Source organism: Colletotrichum truncatum (assembly GCF_014235925.2).
Source record: "Colletotrichum truncatum strain CMES1059 chromosome Unknown Contig_0008, whole genome shotgun sequence".
NCBI lineage: Eukaryota > Fungi > Ascomycota > Sordariomycetes > Glomerellales > Glomerellaceae > Colletotrichum > Colletotrichum truncatum.
Genome location: NW_027222405.1, coordinates 727,681 through 747,844, shown reverse-complemented (window position 1 = coordinate 747,844; position 20,164 = coordinate 727,681). Strand labels below are relative to the sequence as shown.

General features: G+C 48.0%; 5 protein-coding genes across 5 annotated transcripts; 4 read left to right on the top strand and 1 right to left on the bottom strand.

Annotated features, from left to right (window-relative positions):
• Nucleotides 1–3,148: 3,148 nt before the first annotated feature.
• CTRU02_211696 (uncharacterized protein) lies at nucleotides 3,149–3,358 on the top strand (the record flags this gene model as incomplete). Its single annotated transcript, XM_070205687.1, has 1 exon — nucleotides 3,149–3,358. The coding sequence occupies one exon, from the start codon at nucleotides 3,149–3,151 to the stop codon at nucleotides 3,356–3,358; it is 210 nt and encodes a 69-aa protein (XP_070060500.1).
• Nucleotides 3,359–4,419: 1,061 nt separating this feature from the next.
• Nucleotides 4,420–7,358, top strand: CTRU02_211695 (uncharacterized protein; the record flags this gene model as incomplete). The annotated part of the gene is made up of 12 exons (XM_036733748.2): nucleotides 4,420–4,541; nucleotides 4,606–4,721; nucleotides 4,778–5,036; nucleotides 5,093–5,144; nucleotides 5,206–5,258; nucleotides 5,314–5,382; nucleotides 5,442–5,836; nucleotides 5,909–5,982; nucleotides 6,041–6,067; nucleotides 6,120–6,211; nucleotides 6,275–6,954; nucleotides 7,021–7,358. The coding sequence occupies 12 exons, from the start codon at nucleotides 4,420–4,422 to the stop codon at nucleotides 7,356–7,358; spliced, it is 2,277 nt and encodes a 758-aa protein (XP_036574542.2).
• Nucleotides 7,359–9,961: 2,603 nt separating this feature from the next.
• Nucleotides 9,962–12,352, top strand: CTRU02_211694 (uncharacterized protein; the record flags this gene model as incomplete). The annotated part of the gene is made up of 1 exon (XM_036733747.1): nucleotides 9,962–12,352. One exon carries the CDS (start codon nucleotides 9,962–9,964, stop codon nucleotides 12,350–12,352), a length of 2,391 nt encoding a protein of 796 aa, XP_036574541.1.
• Nucleotides 12,353–14,101: 1,749 nt separating this feature from the next.
• CTRU02_211693 (choline dehydrogenase) lies at nucleotides 14,102–16,030 on the bottom strand (the record flags this gene model as incomplete). Its single annotated transcript, XM_036733746.1, has 2 exons — nucleotides 14,102–15,820; nucleotides 15,947–16,030. The coding sequence occupies 2 exons, from the start codon at nucleotides 16,028–16,030 to the stop codon at nucleotides 14,102–14,104; spliced, it is 1,803 nt and encodes a 600-aa protein (XP_036574540.1).
• A 2,194-nt stretch (nucleotides 16,031–18,224) lies between these two features.
• On the top strand, nucleotides 18,225–19,490 carry CTRU02_211692 (uncharacterized protein; the record flags this gene model as incomplete). The annotated part of the gene is made up of 4 exons (XM_036733745.1): nucleotides 18,225–18,765; nucleotides 18,820–18,937; nucleotides 18,988–19,049; nucleotides 19,105–19,490. 4 exons carry the CDS (start codon nucleotides 18,225–18,227, stop codon nucleotides 19,488–19,490), a joined length of 1,107 nt encoding a protein of 368 aa, XP_036574539.1.
• Between the last annotated feature and the right edge of the window lie 674 nt (nucleotides 19,491–20,164).

Sequence of the window (20,164 nt, the reverse complement as noted above, 5' to 3'; positions counted from 1 at the left end):
CTTATAACCTACCGCCGAAGACCCTTAGCAATACTATTACGTAACTAAACAAACTAGTAAAAGTAACGAAGAGGAAGAGACCGGCAGCGATAGTTAATTCTAAGTCACCGCCTATTTCACTATAATAGTAATTAACGGCAATAGGATCGCTACGATCCTAGCAGACTAGTCAACCTGCTATGCTATTACGAAAGAAGACCTCTTCCGCAACTAACTAGAACCGAAAGAGCTACCTTCGCAATTTACACTCGAGGGACGCTACTCTGCCTAGAACTTCTAAGGGATTATGCCCGACTCGGGCGCAGCAGGATTCTCAACCGCTAGCTACTTATAATTCGTAGCCTTATAATAAATTTACGAAGGAATTACGTTAAATACTAAGGCGGCTAGCGGCGTTATAGTAAAATTCGGCAATAGGATACTACTAGAGTCTATAGGGACTACTAAAGTGCTAACGCTGTTTAGAAGCGTTAAATTTTACGTTATTAAGACTAATACTCCCTTCCTTATATGCCTAGGAGATATAGACCGATTAAAGGTTTACTTTAATAACGTTACGAATACTTTTATCTAAGGAAACAAGGTCGTACTTATTATTTGCAAATAGGGCTACTTATGGTTATTACTTGATAAGGAGAAACTACTTGCCTAGAACTACCTTATAGACGCTAAATTGCAACGGGTTTACCATCGCTTCGGATACCTATCTATTTAACGATTATATAAAGTGCTTTAGAAGGCTGGCTACCTAGTTGAAATTACGGTAATTAAGTAACTATCGAAAGTCTGCTATCGATGCTAAATATACGTACTAGCGCTATTACGGTTTAAATTTATATTACGAGACGATTACGAATTTAACTATAAGGTTATCGCCGACGTGATATACCTTGAAGATAATAGACTAGTCTTCTACGTCGTCGATACCGCTACGGCGTTTAACGCCGCCCGGTTCCTTAAGGATATTTCTGCGAAAGCTACTTAGGAAGCCTTACGCCTCTGCTAGATAGATGTGTATTAGGGACCCCTAGACTAGCTAGTTACCGACGCTAGAATAAACTTCCGCTTAATAAAATTCCGAAACGCGGCGAGAAGAATAGCAATTAAAATTAAGGAAATTCCTATAGAAGCTTATAATAGTATTAGGAAAGTTAAACGATACTATATACCTCTAAAGAAGGCATACGAAATTATCAAAGTAGAAGACCTAATAATTATACTAGAATCAGTACTTTAAATAGTAGTTAAAGTAGTTAACGATACTGCTAGCCTAAACGGAATAGTACTAATACTCTTAGTATTCGGCTTATACTTACGAATTACTAACGATTTGCTACTATCTCCCGAAGTTATAAGGCAGGCGAAAGCGATTAAGAAGGCGACAAGCGAAGTATGCGAACTTTACGCAAGGCGACAGGTAGCAGAAGCTATCGCTACCCGTAATAGCCTTAATACAAGGCTAATTATTAATTTACTACTACGGTCGTAAGTATAAGTATGGCGCGAAAAGAAGGGCTAGACCGGACCGTTTACTTTAGCAGCTATAAACGGCAAAACCTATACTATTGATATGCTACGTAGTCTAAAGACCTTCCGGTCTACTATAGTTAAACTATACTACGAAGATCCTGATTAACTACCTAATTCTATCGCCGCGCTAGAAGAAGAAGAACCTAAAGCTAAGATACCGTAGCAGAAAGTAGTATGCGACGAGATTATCGTCGCTAGCGGAGGTAGTAAACCGGATAAACCGTAAGAAGTACCGGAGCTACCAAGAAGACGCCTAGGCAGACCCTGGAAAAGACTACTACTAATCGCCTACTTTACAAAGGAATTTAATAATAACCTAGATTATTAATAAATATTCCTATCGATTAAGGAGTAAGTAGACGAAGAATTAGTAATCAAACTATAACGAGAAGGTATTATTACTATACTAAGCAAACCGTTCGAATAGTTAACTAAACAAGAGATTAATAGCCTTATTGCTAGAGGAGTATTTAAATTTACCTAGTTTAATAAGAGAAGGCATTAGAACGTACGAATCTTCCGATCTCGTATCGTTAACAAAGTCAAAGGTAAAACAACCGAACCCTATAAGAAATCGAGACTTATAATATAGGGTTATGCCGACGATAGCAAGAAGGCTATATTAACCTAATCGCTAACGATTTAGCAGGCAAGTCAATAGCTAATTCTATTAATTACCTTATTACTCCTACGAGAAGGGAAATAACTATAGCTTCGAGATATTATATAAGCCTACGTTTAATCCTCTATAAGGCTTAATCGTACTATTCTCGCCTACCTACCGAAGCAAATTTAAGACTAGTACCTAAAAGAGACTATTATAGAGGTTGTAAAGCCTCTATACGGAATCGCAAAAGCTAGAACCTATTAGTAGGCAACGTATTACAAGCATTATAGAGAGAATCTCTAGATAATTACTTCTTTATACGATCTATACCTATTAATCTTATCTACCGAAAATCTATACTTTAGCTATATCGGCATGCAAACCGACGATACCCTCGGTTTGTTAAACAAGGCGTTCTTATAATTAGAAGACAAATAGTTAGAAAAAGCAGCTTTTATAGCAAAAGCGAAGAATATCCTTATAATTAACAAACCCTTCTAATTTAATAGAAGGATAATCGCGCTGTTAACCGACAATTCGATTAATTTAAGGCAAAAGGGACAAGCTAAAAAGTTACGATATATTAAGACTACTAAACCTAACCTAAAATAGCAATATATCGAACAACGCGCTAGAGGGGCGTATATCGCGTTAATTTGCTAACCCGAGGCCTGTTTCGATTTATCTACTACTGCCTAATACTAAGACCCTTCGCTAGAAGTAATAAAAGTACTAAATCAACGGATTCGATAGCAAATAGAATCGCCTAACCGAGGAATAACGTTTATCCTACTCGACCTTATAATAGCTAAGCTATTCGTTTTCGTTAACGGGTTGTTTGCTAATAACTACGACCTTTCCTCCTAATTAGGGTTTCTAATCATCCTAGTTAACGATACTTCCTCTAATAGTAATAACGGAGAATTTACGATTTACGGTAACCTCGTTTATTATAGCTTTACGAAGAGTAAACAAGTCACCCGCAGCGTATTAGCATTAGAGATCTACGGGATGGTCGCTAGCGTCGATATAGCCTACGCCCTCGCCATAACCCTAGCGATAATCACTAACTACCTCAACCTACTAACGATTCAGACAGTTATCTATACCGATTCTTATTCGCTATACGAGTGTCTCGTAAAGCTAGGCACTACTAAAGAAAAGCGACTTATGATCGATATCATAGCGTTAAGACAATCGTATGAAAGACGAGAACTATAAGAAATTCGTTAAATTAACGGCGAAGACAACCCTGCTAATACCCTCACGAAGAGCAAACTAAATCGAGCCCTCGAGAGATTCGTTAATAGCAACACGATAACGATACGTATAGAGGGATAGGTAACAAGACCGTAACTACAGGAGAAAGTAGGGATAGGAGGCCGAATTAACGAGGAGACGGAACTGTATAAGGACAACGTATTCCAACCGCTTCAACACCATAAAAAGAGAGTTTCCAGTGTTGCGATAGTTGGAATACGGAGTCGTGTGGCACTTCCAGCCACACGCCCGCCAGGCTGAGAGGCCCAAGCCTCCCAGACCCACGTGACAGGCCAAGGGGGAATATCCCCACCTTCTAGTCAACAACACCACTTTCAACTATCATGAACCATCGATTAGAACCAATTTACTGTTATTTGTTATTGACGAACGGAATTCCGTTTCACCCCCTGTGAAACCTACAATTTCCCCATACCCCTTCAAGGACAAACCTTATCACAGAATTTCTTCCGGATTCCTTCCAATTCTCGGCATATTCTCCATAAGCCGTGGACTGACCATAGAACTCTACCCCCATTGTGAATCCAGAAATGCCACCAATGTTTCGAAATGTAAGAGTTACGAACCAAATTCCACCGATACGGGCAAGCGCGCTGAGCTGAAGCTTTTTGGGTGCTAGACCTTGACCAGACTTTGGTCTTACTTGACTTAGAAACGCAAATGGTGCGATGTCTTATACCCCGCCATCTTGGCCGAAGGGTACACACGCGATTTATTGGAATTCGGGACTGCCATGTGGCGTACCCGCCAGCATTTTGACAAATTCCAAGCTTCGCATGTCGAACCAAGTTTCAAAGGACAGAAGCTTGGCCAACACCGGTCTTTTCGTCCAGATTCCTTCGGAGGGGCTGAACCGGCAACATACGAGCACGTTCTCGTTCAAGAAAACCTTAGTATTGTCGTCGGATATATAAATGCCAAAGCTGATTCCCGCCCGCTTCTACAATACTGTAATCGCAGCTTATCAATATATTTCCAGTGCTACAGGCGAACCTATCAAAATGACCTCGGCCAACATTGCTGTGCCCTCATTTGGCCGTACTGTCATTGAGTCCGACAGAAAGGACGGCTACTGGGTGGAAACATTCAAGTTTGGCAAGGGTGAAGTCCCTGGTCTCATCGCGTACGTATTCAACAAGCTCTCATTCGGTCACAGTTATTCTTTATTGATGTCCAATGGTTTCCAGATCCGGGTTATCATCTGGAGAGGTTGAGTTCCTTGATAATCCTATTGCCGCTGCTAAGCATGCTGCGCAAGAGGATGGTGGCACATTCGACCCATCGACAGTGAATGTCTCTGGCCGTAAGTTGTGTTCAAAATCCAAGGTTTCGCCATGGCTAAATCTCCCCACCTATAAGACTGGAAGAGACATCTCATTGCAAAATTTGACAGTCCCGTCGCTGTCGTTGCTGTCGACATCACTGGCAATGGTCTCACAGACGTCGTCGTTTGCCATGATTATGGCCCATTCATGTTGGAGTGCAACATGAAAGGCGGGTGGATTTCGTGGCTTGAAAACCCTGGTCGAGATAAGCTGGGAGACGGCATGTGGAAGCAGAGAATAATCGGTCGCTGGCCAGCGATGCATCGGATCAAGGCTGGCTATTTTACCCAGAGGTGAGTTTTCAACACGCATCCGTGGTTTGCACGTTGATTTATATCGTCAATGGCAGATCCGTCATGGAAATTGTTGCAGCGTCGGTAGTTCGTGGAGCGCACGACAAAGTATGTAATCCCTGACCGCTGGTTTGGCTCTGTATACGGTACTGATAACGTCATGACTTAGGTTACGCCCATTCCCATTATTCGGTTCCAAGCTCCAGAAAAATTCCTTGAAGCGTAAATAACCATTAATTGACTGTTTCTCTTTGTTTACTATACTTATACTTTACAGGGCTGAGTGGGAACGCTCAATCATCGATGACGAAAACTTTACTGTTATTCACGAGCTCACAATCAAGAAGTAAGTTACCCGAATCATTTGTTCGCCGCGATAGAAAGCAAATCTGACATGCATTCCAGGTTCAACGGACCGACAGGTCTCGACTCTATGATCGTCTCGTCCCGTGAGGGTGCAACTTGGCTGTATTTCGAAAATGGTGCCTGGCATCGGCAGCTCCTCTCTATTGGTGAGCCCAAGGAGGACCGCCAACTACCCAACTCACAGTCTCCGGGATCTGGCGATCACTGGGGAACTGGGTGTGCCGATGCGGGACAAATTGGCGATGACCCTTTTGCATACATCGCCACCCTGGACCCTTTTCACGGTACGACTGCCTGTGTGCTTTCAAAAGTCGGTCGCGGTATGAAGGACTCTAAGTGGCAGCGACACATCTTGGATATCTACGGAACGCCTAACCAGCTTAAGAAATATGGCGATGGCCCTGGTCACTACATCGTCTGTGCCGACTTCGATGGTGAGTTGAGTCCCTCAACGGAGCTGCTCGCACACGTATATCCCAGCTTGCTAATATAGACCCCGATGATAGGTGACGGCGACGATGAGTTTCTGCTTGCCCTATTTGGCTCGCTAAACCGCGATAAAGATTTGCAGTCTATCCCAGTATGTGCTTTCAAAACCTCCACATGACGAGAAGTTGCTCATTCTAAACAAAATCCAGCCCGACAAAGGCCCTAACCCAAACAAGGTATGCCAATCCCGTAGTTCTCTTACAGGACATGGTGACTAATTTGGTGCAGGGAATCATGTATTACAAGCCGATCGACGTTGAGCGTGGTCTCTTCGCTAAATGGAAGATCGCGGAAGAGTCTTCCGCTCGCATTGCCATCGGGTGCGTTTCAACACAAGTTTTGTCACGACACTACTACACACTACATTTGCTGACCATTTTTAGCGATTTCACCGGTAACGGTAGGATCGATCTTGTATCGGTAGAGTACAATGTCCCACGGTACTACGAGGAGCCTAAGCCAGTGATTACTCTTCACCTCAACGAATTTGCCAAGCCAAAACCGTCTGTCACCCAGCGTAGCATTGTGCCTACAGTCTGGGACAATGAAGGCATGGTGTACCTTGCTCGCCCCGAGAAGGGCATTGCCATGCAATCTCTTCCACTCATCGAGGTTGCCAATTATGCAATCAGCGTAGAGGTTCATGAGCCTGGTGCGAAGATTCCCATTGGTCATAATGAAGGTATCAAAGTTTTGTATGGCACTGTTGCGGACATCGAAGGCACTCGCTCAGCCAACAGCCTTCCACCTTTTCCACGCATTGGCCCGGTTACCAGCGATGACAAGATATTCAGTGCCGACAAGCAGAAAGGCGCCATTCTGTTGAGAATCGTGCCAATCGAAGAAGCAGGCGAGTGGGAGAAGGCCGAGGACGTCCCTGTTAAAACCACCTTCAAGACGAACGACCTTGGACTGGAATTCCCCGATCTTAAATTTACCAAAGTCGAGAAGCTCTGGTGGGGCTCCAAGTTTGAAGGCGTCGACTTTACAAACCTATCCGGATTTTACTTCAGATTCCAGGACGACAAAACCCAGATTGCCCACATGCAATTCTGGACGGCTGGTAAGTGGCTCGATTGCCATGAGTTCTTGGGCAATGTTTGGGCGTGTTGGCTAATCGAGGAATTAGGTCCCAAGGTTGACTGCGGCATTCACAATCACAGTGACAATATTTTCCAGGAGATACACGTGTGCCTTTCTCCTGGCAGCGGTAATGGCGGTATGTGGCGACTTAAGGAAGGTAAAGATCCCAAGTCCGCAGAAGCAGACGATTTCGATAAACTTCCACTACCTCGTCTATACGAGCACGGTGGCTTGTGGTACAGGGACTCTTATGGAAATGCAATCCGTGGAGAAAACAATGTTATTGCCTACCCCTGGCATAAGTGGAAAGCCGGTGGCGGTAAGAACATTGACGTGTGGATGGCACTTGAGTTCAATCCAGAGCTCCTTGGGAGAGAGGAATAACCTCGTCAGGCATTTCTTGGCATTATTGTAACCCTGTTAAGCAAACATTTGTTTCTCGCGAAAAATTCGCTTAATCCTAAAACAATTCAGAGACAGTGCATCGGGCTGTTTGTGTACAGAGACAACTTTGACTATGCATTGCAGGAACCAGAACGGCTTTATCTTCAGTCAGGAACTTATCAACAGCAGAGTAAAGATTTGTTTGATTCTCTGTTTACGCATCAACCATACATCACTTGGATTCGCGTTTAGGCTTACTGTGATACAAAATTCGCGCTGCTGGGCCTTGTCAGTCTCGGTTCTGTACCCATTCGTGCAATATAACTCTTTAATTTTGATGATCTAAACTAGTTCGATTGGCGCGGGCATGCAGGATGCAATCGAAGTTGTTTCAGGTACTAGGGTTTAAATTGATGATGGGAGCAATTACTGGTGAAGTCACTTGATAGTAAGTGGGCTTAAAGCCATCCGCAGCTAAACATGCTGATCATTTTTCGTGGTCCGGGCAGCTATGGAGATCCCTGTGATCTTTTTTTTTTTGATCATTTAAACTTTTTTCTTGCTTACCATGTTTAGTTCTGGGGTTAATAGCTACCGTAGCCTGTTAATTGACCGTGCGATGACTGGCTTGCGGGCCGTTGAGGGGATCGACTCTTTGTGCATGACTCTGTACGCTCGAATTGATCGTCGTCGCTCATATGCACGGCAACCTTCAGGATAGATCGTTGTTAGAATTGCATGGATTAGCTAGCTATTGATACCTGGTTATGCCGCTAACTAGTCTGCGGTGTGTCTGGACTATAGGCATAGCTCAGCAGCCATCCTTGACGGCTTTCATCACTCTCTACCAGTGCTATTGCCATGTCTCTGGTATCTTGCCAACTGGAAGGTAAGGTATTGACACGTGCAACAGATTGCAGCGATTAGTTACGGATCCACTGGAGTCAGCTCTCAAGTTCTGATGAGAGAAACTTCTTTTTGCTGCTTTGTGGGGGTTTAAAATGGAAAGCAGCAAAATTTTTAAATTCACATGCTTGTTGTCTTTTTCTTCCCACGTACCCTAGCTAAAGGGTGCTGTATGAACCTGATGAGGGCCCAAGGATAAAATTAGGATTGGCAATGCTACCTCAAGAGATTAAAAGACATCTATCAGTGATACGCACGCAAGGGGCGAGGCTGAATTGACAGGGTCGGGCAAATAGATGCAGCCGAGATTCTGTCACTCATGAGAAAAACTGGTCTCAAGCAAACATGATGAGGGGTTTTGAGCGTTTTGGGGCGCACAGCCAACATTAACTTTGCATTGTATGTATGTATCCATGCTCCACGTTTAATAAACGCAAACATTTCCGCCAATAAAGAAGATGATGTTCCAGCTTATAAGGGGTAATTGTGGGCCTCACATGGGGAATAGTTACCTGAAGTTGTTAGAGGTCTCGAGTACAGTGAATCATGTTGTCATTGGACTCAATGATTCAGCATTAACGTTTGCTTTTGTAATACCGACTAAACAATCTTGTCATCGAAGCTAGGAGCTTTTTTGATCAAAGATCAATCAATCACGGCAGATGAACGGCAAAGCGGCACAACTTTGCCATGCTTGTGAGGAAGAAGAAGAAGAAATTGTCATTGTAGACCTAGACCGTACGATTCTTGGCATGTCAAGTTGTCACTACGCTCCTATGCCACCCCCCTGCATACTTGGAAAAAGGATCAATCACATCAGCCGCCTCAAGGTTCATCTCCGTCCCGCTACCCGCTCGGCTGAGGCCCCTTCTCGGCAGTTCATCCGAACATATCGAGTGGTTTAACAAATGGAAAACCAAGACAGGATGCTTGGACGCAAGGCCCAGAAGCCAATAGAGAGGCAGTCGTTCGACCTGCAGGCTTACCGATGATTCGGGTGGGTTCTCACATGTAGATAAAACAAGGCGCCAGATTATTTTGCACGTCATCAGGAGAGGCCGTCTACAGATGCGGCGAAGCCCTTGTCAAGCCCCTCGGCCAATGGTAGGATTCTTATTTGAAACGGCCCGCTAGCACGCGCCGTTGGTGCGCTTGGCTGAAGATAACTGACAAGTTTATTTCAAACAATCTAGCGATCCCAAGGATGCACATCCCAGGGTGGAGCGGGTCTGCCGAAGACCGAGACCAACACGGAGAATCTGTTGCCCCTTGTTGTGACGCTCGCAGATCCCCGCCTATCGGTATGCACCCCTTTGGCAACTTGAGATTAAGGAAACTTGCTTGAGTGGGGCGAGTTTCCTCATTGTGTAAGTGTAGCATTCTAGACGGACCAAAGGAGGAACAGAGAGAGGATATAATATCAACGCCAGAAACTCTGTCGTTTCGCAACTTTCTCTCTCTCTTCTCTTCCCTTTGGTCCTTGAGCCGCATCATTGCTGTATTCCTTCTCTTTTCGAGTCACCGCTAGTACGGTGTTTTTGTCATTCTTTTCACAAACTTGTTGACCCTAGCGGTTAACGTTCTTTCTCTCACCATAACCTTACATTCACTCACTTTTTGGACAACTTCCAAGCCACTCCTTCAACTCATTCCGTCAAAACTTCGAGATCAAAAGAGACATTCAAGCAATTTTCAAAATGCGCTGCACACTTTCAGGAGTCGCGGCCCTTCTCGGGTTCGCTGGATCCGTCTCAGCCCAGCTCCGTGCTGTGGCTTACACTGACCCCCAGACCGGCATCGATTTCCAGCGATACAAGCCCGACAGCTACCCTTACAGCTTCGGTATCGCCGTTCCCGAGACGACCGGTACCGACTTCATCGGTCAGATGGTTGTGCCCATTTCGGAGAAGGGCAACTGGGGTGCAGTCTCACTCAAGGGAGGCATGTTGAACAGTCTCCTGTTTGTTGCTTGGGCCGACGGCGAGGATATCAAGACTTCCTTCAGAATGGGTAGTGCCTATTCCAACCCCGACGTCTACACAGCTACCAAGGTCACCGCGACTCCCATAGCCAACGGTACTTTCGTCAACAGCACTCACTTCTCGTACACTTTCCTTTGTGAGGGCTGCGTCATCGCGGACAAGACAACTTTGACCGGCGAGTCTCCCATTCTCGGCTGGGCTTTCTCCGACACCAGCCCTACCACTCCCTCCGACCCTTCCAGCGCCCTCAACTACCACTCTGCTGGATTCGGTCAGTTCGGTCTTGACATTGCTGCCGCCAAGTCTGCCAAGTTTGAGGAATGGTCCAAGTACGCCAAGGCCGTCGACGCTGCTCCCGTCCCTGGCAATGGCACCACTACTCCTGTCCCTGGTAACGGCACCGTCACCCCTCCCACCACCTCCAACACCACCTACGATGTGATCGTTGTCGGTGGCGGTCCCGCTGGTATCATTGCCGCTGAGCGTATTGCCGAGACTGGTGCCAGCGTTCTGCTTATTGAGCGTGGCCCCGCCAACACTGTCGCCTTGGGTTCTAACCTCGCTCTCCCCTGGAACGACACCTTGACTCCTTATGATATTCCTGCTCTTGGAAGCTCCATGACTTCTCTGTCTGGTATCAAGCTCTGTAGTGACACTGCTTCTACTGCCGGCTGCCTGCTGGGCGGCTCCAGCTCTATCAACGGTCTCAACTTCATTCACCCTCCCGAGCACGACTGGCAGCGCTGGCCCAAGGGCTGGAACTGGGCCGATGTCTCCAAGGCTGCTGACCGCCTTTACGAGCGTAACCCTGGCACCACCGAACCCTCCAACGACGGCAAGTACTATGATGACCACGCCTACAAGGTCCTCTCCGGCCTTCTGAGCTCCAAGGGATGGACTGAGGTTGACTCCATTGAGTCTCCCAACGAGAAGAAGGCTGTCTACTCCCGCCCCTCTTGGTCTATCAAGAACAACCTCCGCGCTGGCCCTGCCCGCACCTACATGCCCTTTGCCCAGCAGCTTCCCAACTTCACCCTCAAGCTTGAGACCAAGGTGATTCAGGTTATCCGTACCGGCAGCACCATCACCGGTGTTCTCACCCAGGCTGCCGACGGCAGCACCCAGATCATTAAGGTCAACAAGGGCGGTAAGGTCGTTCTCGCCGCCGGTGCCATGTCTTCTCCCCGTATCCTCTGGAACTCTGGTATTGGCCGTTCTGATGCCCTTGCCATCGTCCAGGAGGGTGCCTCCAAGACTGGTGTCACTCTCCCCGACCAGGCTGACTGGATTGACCTCCCCGTCGGTCACCACCTCCAGGACCACGCCCAGGTTATGCTCCAGTTCAACGCCAACACCAACTTCACCGCCTACGGTTTCAACGCCATCGCCAGCAACCCTGTGCCCTCCGATCTGACCCTTTACAAGGAAGGCTCTGGCCCCATCACCCAGGCTGCCCAGCGCATGCACCTCTGGACCTCTGCTGAGGGCGCTGACGGCCGAACTCGCTACCTCCAGGGTACCGCTAGCGCCATGGCGAGCGGTGTCATCACCGTCCGTACCTTCCTTACCCACGGTACCTCGACCGTTGGTGAGCTCGGTATCACCGCCTCGGGAAACACTGTCCTCAACACCAAGCCCTGGCTCATCGACGCCGAGGACCGCAAGGCGATGTCTGACTTCGTCCAGTGGTGGCTCGACCTCACCAGCGGTAGCAACTCGACTCTCAAGTACGTTACTCCTGGCGCCACCCCCGACGATATCATTGGCACCAAGATGATCTCTGGTGACCACTGGGTTGGCAGCGCCAAGATGGGTGTCGATGACGGCCGCCAGGGCAACGGTACCGCTGTGGTTGACCTTGACACCAAGGTCTACGGCACTGACAACCTCTTCGTTGTTGATGCCTCCATCCACCCCGACCTTCCCACCGGTAACACCCAGTCCATCATTATGATCACGGCCGAGCACGCTGCCGAGAAGATCGCTGCCTTCAAGGTCAGCGGATCCGGTAACTCTACCGCTCCGGCCCCTGAGAAGTGCGCTCGCTCTACGAAGCGTTCTGCTCGCCAGCCCATTCGCTTCAGGCGCCGCGCCCACCTGCACTAGACTAGTGACGCTCAAGTGCTGAGTGGACATTGGTGCTTAGGTGCCAGTCTGGGATACATGGTGAATTCTCGAATCATTTCGACGTATATGCTTCCTTAGCTCTGTATAAAATTTTCTTCCGTAAATAAAGCATTTCAATTCAAGTTCCATCTTACCTATGCCCTTGACTGTGAACTTTGACATGATGAAGTAGTGACTTCTGTGAGATTCCTTAAGCCTATGGCAATGATTATTACGCAAAGAGGCCAAGAAAAGATTTGTTACTATCCGAGTAAACCAGAACATGTCATGCCCTTGCTTAGCTTCGTTCCATTAGAATCGAAAACAAGGCTGAAGTTCGCAGGCTTTAGCATCTTCAACACTAAGTCTACAAACTGTAAACCCCATATCCAGCTGTAAAAGTGTGAGAGTATACAGAATAGGGGCGACATCATAGAAAACCAGCAACGAGCCTGTCGGAAAATGTTGTATAACTGTTGCAATAGCCAGAATTCCTGTTTGGATTGACTCCGTCCCCGGCAAGCCTGTCGGCTGCCGGCTGCCCACGTGGCGAGCAGCTCCGCGGTCATTTCAGCCAGCATTTCTGCAGGAACTTCTTCCGAGAGATTAGCCACAAGAGTCAACACCAGCTTCTCCCTTGAGAAGGATATTCCACTATACGGGTAACCTGTGACCCCAACCACAACAGCCACATAAATTAGTCTAAATCACAATCTAAACTATATTGTAACTTGGAACAAATTTACGAAGGGCACTTTACAAGCTGATGCTTGTCTCAGATGTATGTTATGTTTCTTCAAGGAGCAAAAACTGAACGATATCAGATGGGGTTCTACGATATGCCAAACGAAACCAGATAGTCTAGTTCGTCTTATCTTTCTACCCGCTTTCACTTTGTATCTACAAGAACCCTCCATGTCCCACATCAATGGTGTTGCTCTCGTTTGTCTCTCTATCACGCTGTGTTTAATGCCATTGAAGATACGACAAACCAAGTTACTTATTCTTTATCCCTTTGCCTTCTGATAACTGCAATGTGGTTTTGGAGTGTGCTTAGATGCCACAAAGTCTGCATACCTGTACTCCTGTGACATCCATTTCTCCATGGCCGTTTGTATTTGACGCTAGTAAAAAATATTTGGCAATCCAGTCTTATTAGATCAACTAGTATCAAAAGAGCTCTGCATATGGAATTGAACTCATGATTTGTGTGCATTTATGAGCAAGTTCACCACAAAGAGACTGGCGTTTGCCACTGACCAGGTCTGGGATATGTTGAGGTTACATGACTGAAAGCATTACTATCTACTCCGGGTCACACGTAAATAGTCAAAGCAAGAATGGGTTCGGCATTCTTCTTACATATAACAAGATGACCATGTGCTCGGTCAAATGGATAAGACACAGTCTTGATTTGGTTGCATGAATTTTGCGAGTTTCGAGTGCTCGCATCTTACACGTGATTGATGTTTTACACGGCAATTAAAGGTTGAATGAAGTATTGATTATGACTATTGAATTTTCCTCTATTTCTGTTGTTACAGCGGCCCGTGCATCTAGAACACGGCCACCTTTCTGCGAAAGCTACTTTACTACTACTCTAATCGTACCCAGCAGTACCTTTAAACTTCTCTCGAGTAGGATTGCCCATTAGAAAAAGCCATGATAACAAATAAAAGGGTTGACGGATTAATGATACAATGAGATTCTATTGTGCCAAAGTAAGAGAAAGTTCTACTTTGAAACTATTTACTGCTTAGCATCAGCAATAATGCGTTCAGCCGCAATCTCAGCAATACCATACACGGCTGTCTGGACGTGGGCAGAAATGAGAAGAGGGATAACGCTGGCATCGACAACACGCAAGTTTGATGTGCCGTAGACCTTCAGGTTAGAGTCGACTACGCCTCCATCTTCCTTGGGCAGCATTGAGCAGGTTCCGACGGGGTGGAAGATGCTGAGCGTGGTGTTGAGGGCAAACTGCCTCCACTGTGCGTCGGTCTGGACAACATCCAAACCAGGCTCATACTCGTTCTCCCAGATAGACTTCATGGGCTCAGTGGTGGCGATCTTTCGGCAGTACTTGATAGCCTGAATGGCGGCCTCAAGATCGTGCTCATGGGCGAAGTAGTTGGGGTTGATCACGGGCTTTCCCGTCTTGTCGGCAGGGTTGATGTGAATGTTACCACGGCTCATGGGATGCATGATGGCCGCGATGAGGGTGACGAAGCCCTTGCCGAACAGCGGCGAAGTGGAGGAGGGGTACCCCTTAACGCCGGTATAGCCATCGGAGAAAATGACTTCCAGCTGAGGGATGCTCGGGTCAGACAAGAACTCTAGCTTCTTCTGGTCCACCTTGCTGGGGTCCTGACTAGCGGCCTCCTTGGCAAGGGCTACCATTCGGGAATCGTTGCCGAGGGCCTGGGCCCAGGTGGTAAAAGTGTAGCCGCTGCCGGTATAATCGTACAGGGAGACTTCGCCTGCGTTCCAGAGAGCCAGCTGTTCAGCGGCGAAGGTGGCGTTGCTTCGCAGGATATCGAAGGAGGTGAACTCGGGCTTCAGCTGGTAAGAGCTCTGAATGCGAAGGTGGTCTTGCAGGTTCTCGCCGACACCGGGGAGGTCAATGACCTGCTCGACGCCGGAAGATTCAAGAACCGAAGCCTGGCCAATGCCAGACAGCTCAAGGAGGCCAGGGCTCTGGATGGTGCCAGCAGAGATGATCACTTCCCTTCTGGCGTTGATGACCGTTCCATTCTGGAGGGTGACTCCAGTTGCCTGTTGCTCATCACCCACCTTCTGCAGGTTGATCTTTGTAACTATGGTTTCAGACAAGATCTCCAAGTTGGATCCGGCAATGGGGACATAGGCGTTGGCACTGTAGGAGCGGTTGTAATGCGTGGCGTCGATGCTGCTGGGCTGGTACATAACTCCCAGGGGGTTTCCGCCAAGAGATTCCAAGTTAGTCTTGATACCCAGAGCATTCATCGTCGGGATCCAAGAGTCCTGGTGCTTGGGAATAATCCGGTTGATGACAGCCTTGACCGGGCCGCTGTCTCCGACACCCTCGGAGCCGTAGGTGTCGGTGTTAATGCCAGTAAAGTTCTCGGACTTCTTCATGGCGGCAATCATGGTATCCCAGTTCCATCCAGGGTTGCCGAGTGCCTCCCAGCTGTCATACTCATTGGCAGCAGACCGGTCATAGGACATGAGGTTGAGGGCGGAACTGCCTCCGAGGACCTTACCGCGGTTGACGGTGAAGACACGGTTGTTGACATGGGGCTGCGGCACGGTGGTGAAGTTCCAGTCGTACTTTGTTGCCAGTGTTGAGCCCTTCATGCCAGGGACATTGATCTTCGGCTCATCCCATGCAGCAGGGCCTGCCTCGATCAAAAGAATTTTCGAGTCAGGAAGACCCTCACTCAGCCGCGCCGCCACGGCCACACCCGCGGTGCCGCCACCTACAACGACCTGATAGGAGGCGTCAGCGTATCATAATTTATAGTCCGAGGAGGAAGCGAAAACGAATTTAAATAAATAACAAAAAAAAGCCCCCAACTAAAGAGCTAATGTAAAAAGTAAATGATTTGTACTTACATAATCATACGTCTTGCCTCCACAAGGCGCCGCGATGGTGTGAGCCGCTAAAGCCACGAGGGCGAGGCTTTGTTTGACAAGCATGGCTAAGACGATTTGCAGCGATCTTTACCACAGTTAGATCAAGAATAAGGTTTGAGAATCTTCTGCCCTACGACTTGAATCGCGAAAGAAAAGCAAAGTCTCCAACTGATGTGCGCGATATCTGCACGTCAGGCCTCTAGAAAAACAACAGGCTCCCGGATGACACGCTGGCTGGAGGGGCGATGGCAGGCCTTGTCTATTCACTATACACAGAGTCCAAAGGGCCGAGCGCCACCTTTTTGTACGTCCCGCAGAAGAGCAAGTGAAAGTCGCCCTCTGATAATGCGGATATTATGACCCCATGGGCCATGTCGCCCTTAAAATTATAACGATCGTAATCAGGTGGTCCAGAAAATATCCTAGTCTCCGCCCCAAGTCGCGCGGCCTGCCAAGTTCAACAGCGCCGGGGGCCAAAAGGGGTGGGGGTGCTGGGCATCCCGATATTTATACATCGCACGCAGAGAACGGTAAGGAAGAGAGTGGCATATCAGCGTTACCGAACCGGGCCGGAGCCGACCATGGATAGGCACTAAGGCACTATCGACTATGAGAAGTAGCGCGAGTTACTTACCACAATAAGCAAGAAGAAAGACACAAGATGGAAGAGTGAAGAGATCAGCCTGGCCGGCTTAACTGCTCGGGCTGAACAAGACCCCCTCGCCTCGCACGTTGGCTGTGCCAGGGAATGTTACCGTACCATTGACGTCGAATCCAGTGCGGATGCGGCCTGGTAAGGTGTAGCCTAGGGGTAGGGTTCATGACTCGGGGTCTCCCTGCAAGGGCCCATTCGATGATTCGACTTGTCCTCGTCTGGACAAATCATCCGCCTTAGTAAATAATGAGCAATCCCACAATATTTCCACAATAATCCCCGTCCAACTGACAGCGGGGTTTTCGGGTCTAGATTCGGTTATCATGTACATAATGAAAGCTCAACCACCCCCACGACCACACTAGGACCTCCTTAGATGCCCATGTTGTTCGTAGAATTGGCTTGCATCAATGCCAGCTGCAACTCTTTCTCCCGAAATCTCTGCTTATTCAATGTTTTCAGTTGAACGGTTGAGTGATAGCTTGATCATTCTAACATTCATCAACTTCGCTTCCCAATCAGGGCCTGGAAGATCACCCTCTTGCTTACAAACGTTCGTTTGAGCTAACGCACAACCTACACGATGTACAGGAACTTGATCTACATCGACGTGACTTAAATCAGCTTCACAAGCCATGCCTCGCCATGTCGGCGAAATCCACCATTCTAGAAATCATCTCACCCCTGGCAGCGCATGCTGGGCATGTAGGTAACGAGACAGCCCACGTTCCGTCGTCCCTGTCAAATGTGCAGCTGCGGCGCAGGGGGAATCCACACTTCCAGGGTTTGGACCGAGTTTTCTTCAGCAAAAGCCAACGTATTGCGGCAGGGTACGGAAGCCACTTAAACTCAAATGGTAACTGAAAGGTTGAGAGAGAGAGCGCAACTTCAGCCAGTATTGCTTTACGGCTTTTCACAATACGAGACTCGGGTCTTCTATCTCCAAGGGTATCTTCTATCCGTCGAAAATTGCTGGCTTTCACGCAGGACGGCTTACAACGCCAAGCAATGTCGATATTTCGCTAGCAGCCATTGCACAATTGAGCATTGCTGATAGGCAATACTACTTTCGACATGATACAAGCACCGAAAGGAGTCTAGCTATGATCTGTTACCGAAAGATCATAGTGTAACAAAACTCAAGGATCGTTGCCACCCTTTTCGAAAAAAAAGCAGGCTGAACAGGTTACACCTCGCCCTTCTTGCAGGTGCCTTGACCTCCTCTGTGTCCTAAAAGGATTACTTGCATCGGAATCTTGTAAGATTCATTCCCATTGGGTCTCTCACAGATATTCTTACATTCTTTTGGTTCATCCCTTGCCTCAGTCTTTCCTCGTGGTGTTTCTTTAAAGTCTGGAGGAAACGACCTGTCATCCCATAGCAGATCTGGGAGATCGTCAGTCCCTTTTGCCCCGTGCAGACCAAGAACCACCGTGGACCCTTTTTTCCACCCCCATCTTAATTTAACACCGCTATCAGCATTGCATAACCCAGTTCCCGGCCGCACAGGAAGCCTTTCAACGCTTCTTTGCTGGTTTCCAAACTTACCAGGCCTGACCTGGCCCGTCACAACTTTCGTTCTTCTCTTCATCGTGGAAGAGGATGGCGCCCGTTGTGCCTCCAAATCCGTTGCCGCCGGATGACAATGTCAGCCCTGTTCTTTTGGGCATCTCCGGCGTTCTCATTTTCTTCATTATTCTGACTACGGCACTGCGACTGTACGTACGATTCTCTCTACGGCACTCAGGATGGGACGACTATGTCATGGCTGTCACAGCCTGCCTCGGCATCATCAGATTCGGAGTTCAATGCGGCCAGAGCGCAACCGGTAATGGGAGGCATAGATGGTACATCACGAAAGAGGAATACGTCAAAAACAACATGCTTGGCTGGTTCGCGCAGATTCTTCTCTTCTCCAGCGTCTGCTTGCTGAAATGCTCAATCATGTTGTTGATCCTGCGCATCAAGAATTCCAGCAAGTTGAAATATTTCCTCTGGGGAGTCATGGGTGGCCTAGTCGTCACCAACTTCGGCGTCATCATCATTTTGCTGGCAGAGTGCGATCCCGTTGAGGCCTACTGGACAGGAGTTGGCAAGTGCTGGGATGCCAAAATTCGGATTTACGCCATCTACTTGACTATTTGTGAGTTTCTGATACTTCCATATTCATCATAAGAACGTAACTGACGGTGCCCAGCTTACTCCGTATTGACCGATTTGCTTTGCTCGTTGTTGCCTTTGGCAGTTGTCTGGCAAGTCCGGATTCCCATGTCGACAAAGTTATCGGTTGGTGGGCTAATGAGTATGGGACTGATGTGAGTACTTGGCTATCGACATCCACAGGACGATTCTAACTGTCAAACAGTGCCACCGGATTCGGAATTGCAAGAGCATCGTCACTTGGTCTCGTTACGAGCGACTTGAGTTGTAAGTCTTTAACAATGCCTTTAGTAGTACAATGGCTAACCATTTCTATGTTCAGATGTCTATGCAGTAACCGCCATCTGGTCCAACCTCGAACTTTACCTCGGAATCATTGCAGGAAACCTTGCGCTTTCGAGATCGATTTATTTCTTTTTCTTCGGCGAGAAACAACCACCATCGCATCCCTCCAACTACGCGAATTCGTATGCAAACTCCCAATCACGATCTGCCTACCTAAACAGCAGGCTACGCGGCGACCAAGCCGGCACTAGCGCTTCTGACACATACATCCACTCGGACCGGCGACCATCGGTCTCCAAGAGCGATCACAGCGATATCCCGTTAGAGCCAGGCATCCAGAAAAGAACAGAGTTCTGGATTTCGGAGGAGGACGCCGATAGCGACGCATCCGCCGGGAGAACAAAAAAGCAATCCCCATTATGAGTGGAACCCGCCATTACGAGTGGAACCTGTCAAAGTTAAGAACACGCAGCTTCGGAGGGGAAGCTTATACACGCAATGCAACGGTGTTGGGGAGCGAGCCTCATACAAAAGCGCACGCCATCAGATACCCGGGCAGAGGAGACCAGCACTGGCCTGTTCAGCCCTTTTTGCGCTGCTATTAGTCAATTAGTCAATTGTAACGATAGAACATGATTATGAAGAGCCTGTTTATCCCCTATTCCTCTACTTCACCCATGTGATACCCTGGGCAGAGCCCCTCAATGATGATCTTATCCCCTTGACAAGGAGACTCGGGCGTTGGATGGAGCAAGCCTCTCTCATCTCCGGTCAAAGCGCCCACGATTGTCCACTTTTTAGAAGACGAACTCTCTTGTGCGTGATCAGAAAGCTGATAATCCTGGTCTGACTGCTGCACATGTGAACTTTAGCTGGGGCTGGAGTGGGTTTGGCAATTCTGGCCTTGTAATGGGGGCCTGAGCGTCGGACCGGGACTACCGGCCGCCGGACATAGGAGCCGAATACTGGCTGCCCGAGCAGGCGCAAGCTGCAAGCTCGGACATTTTTTTCGTTCAAGAAACGACTTCATGCGGCGGATTCCAAGACTGTTACGATCAAGGGCTGCAACCTTCAGGGTTGGATTTAGGCGGCTTTTT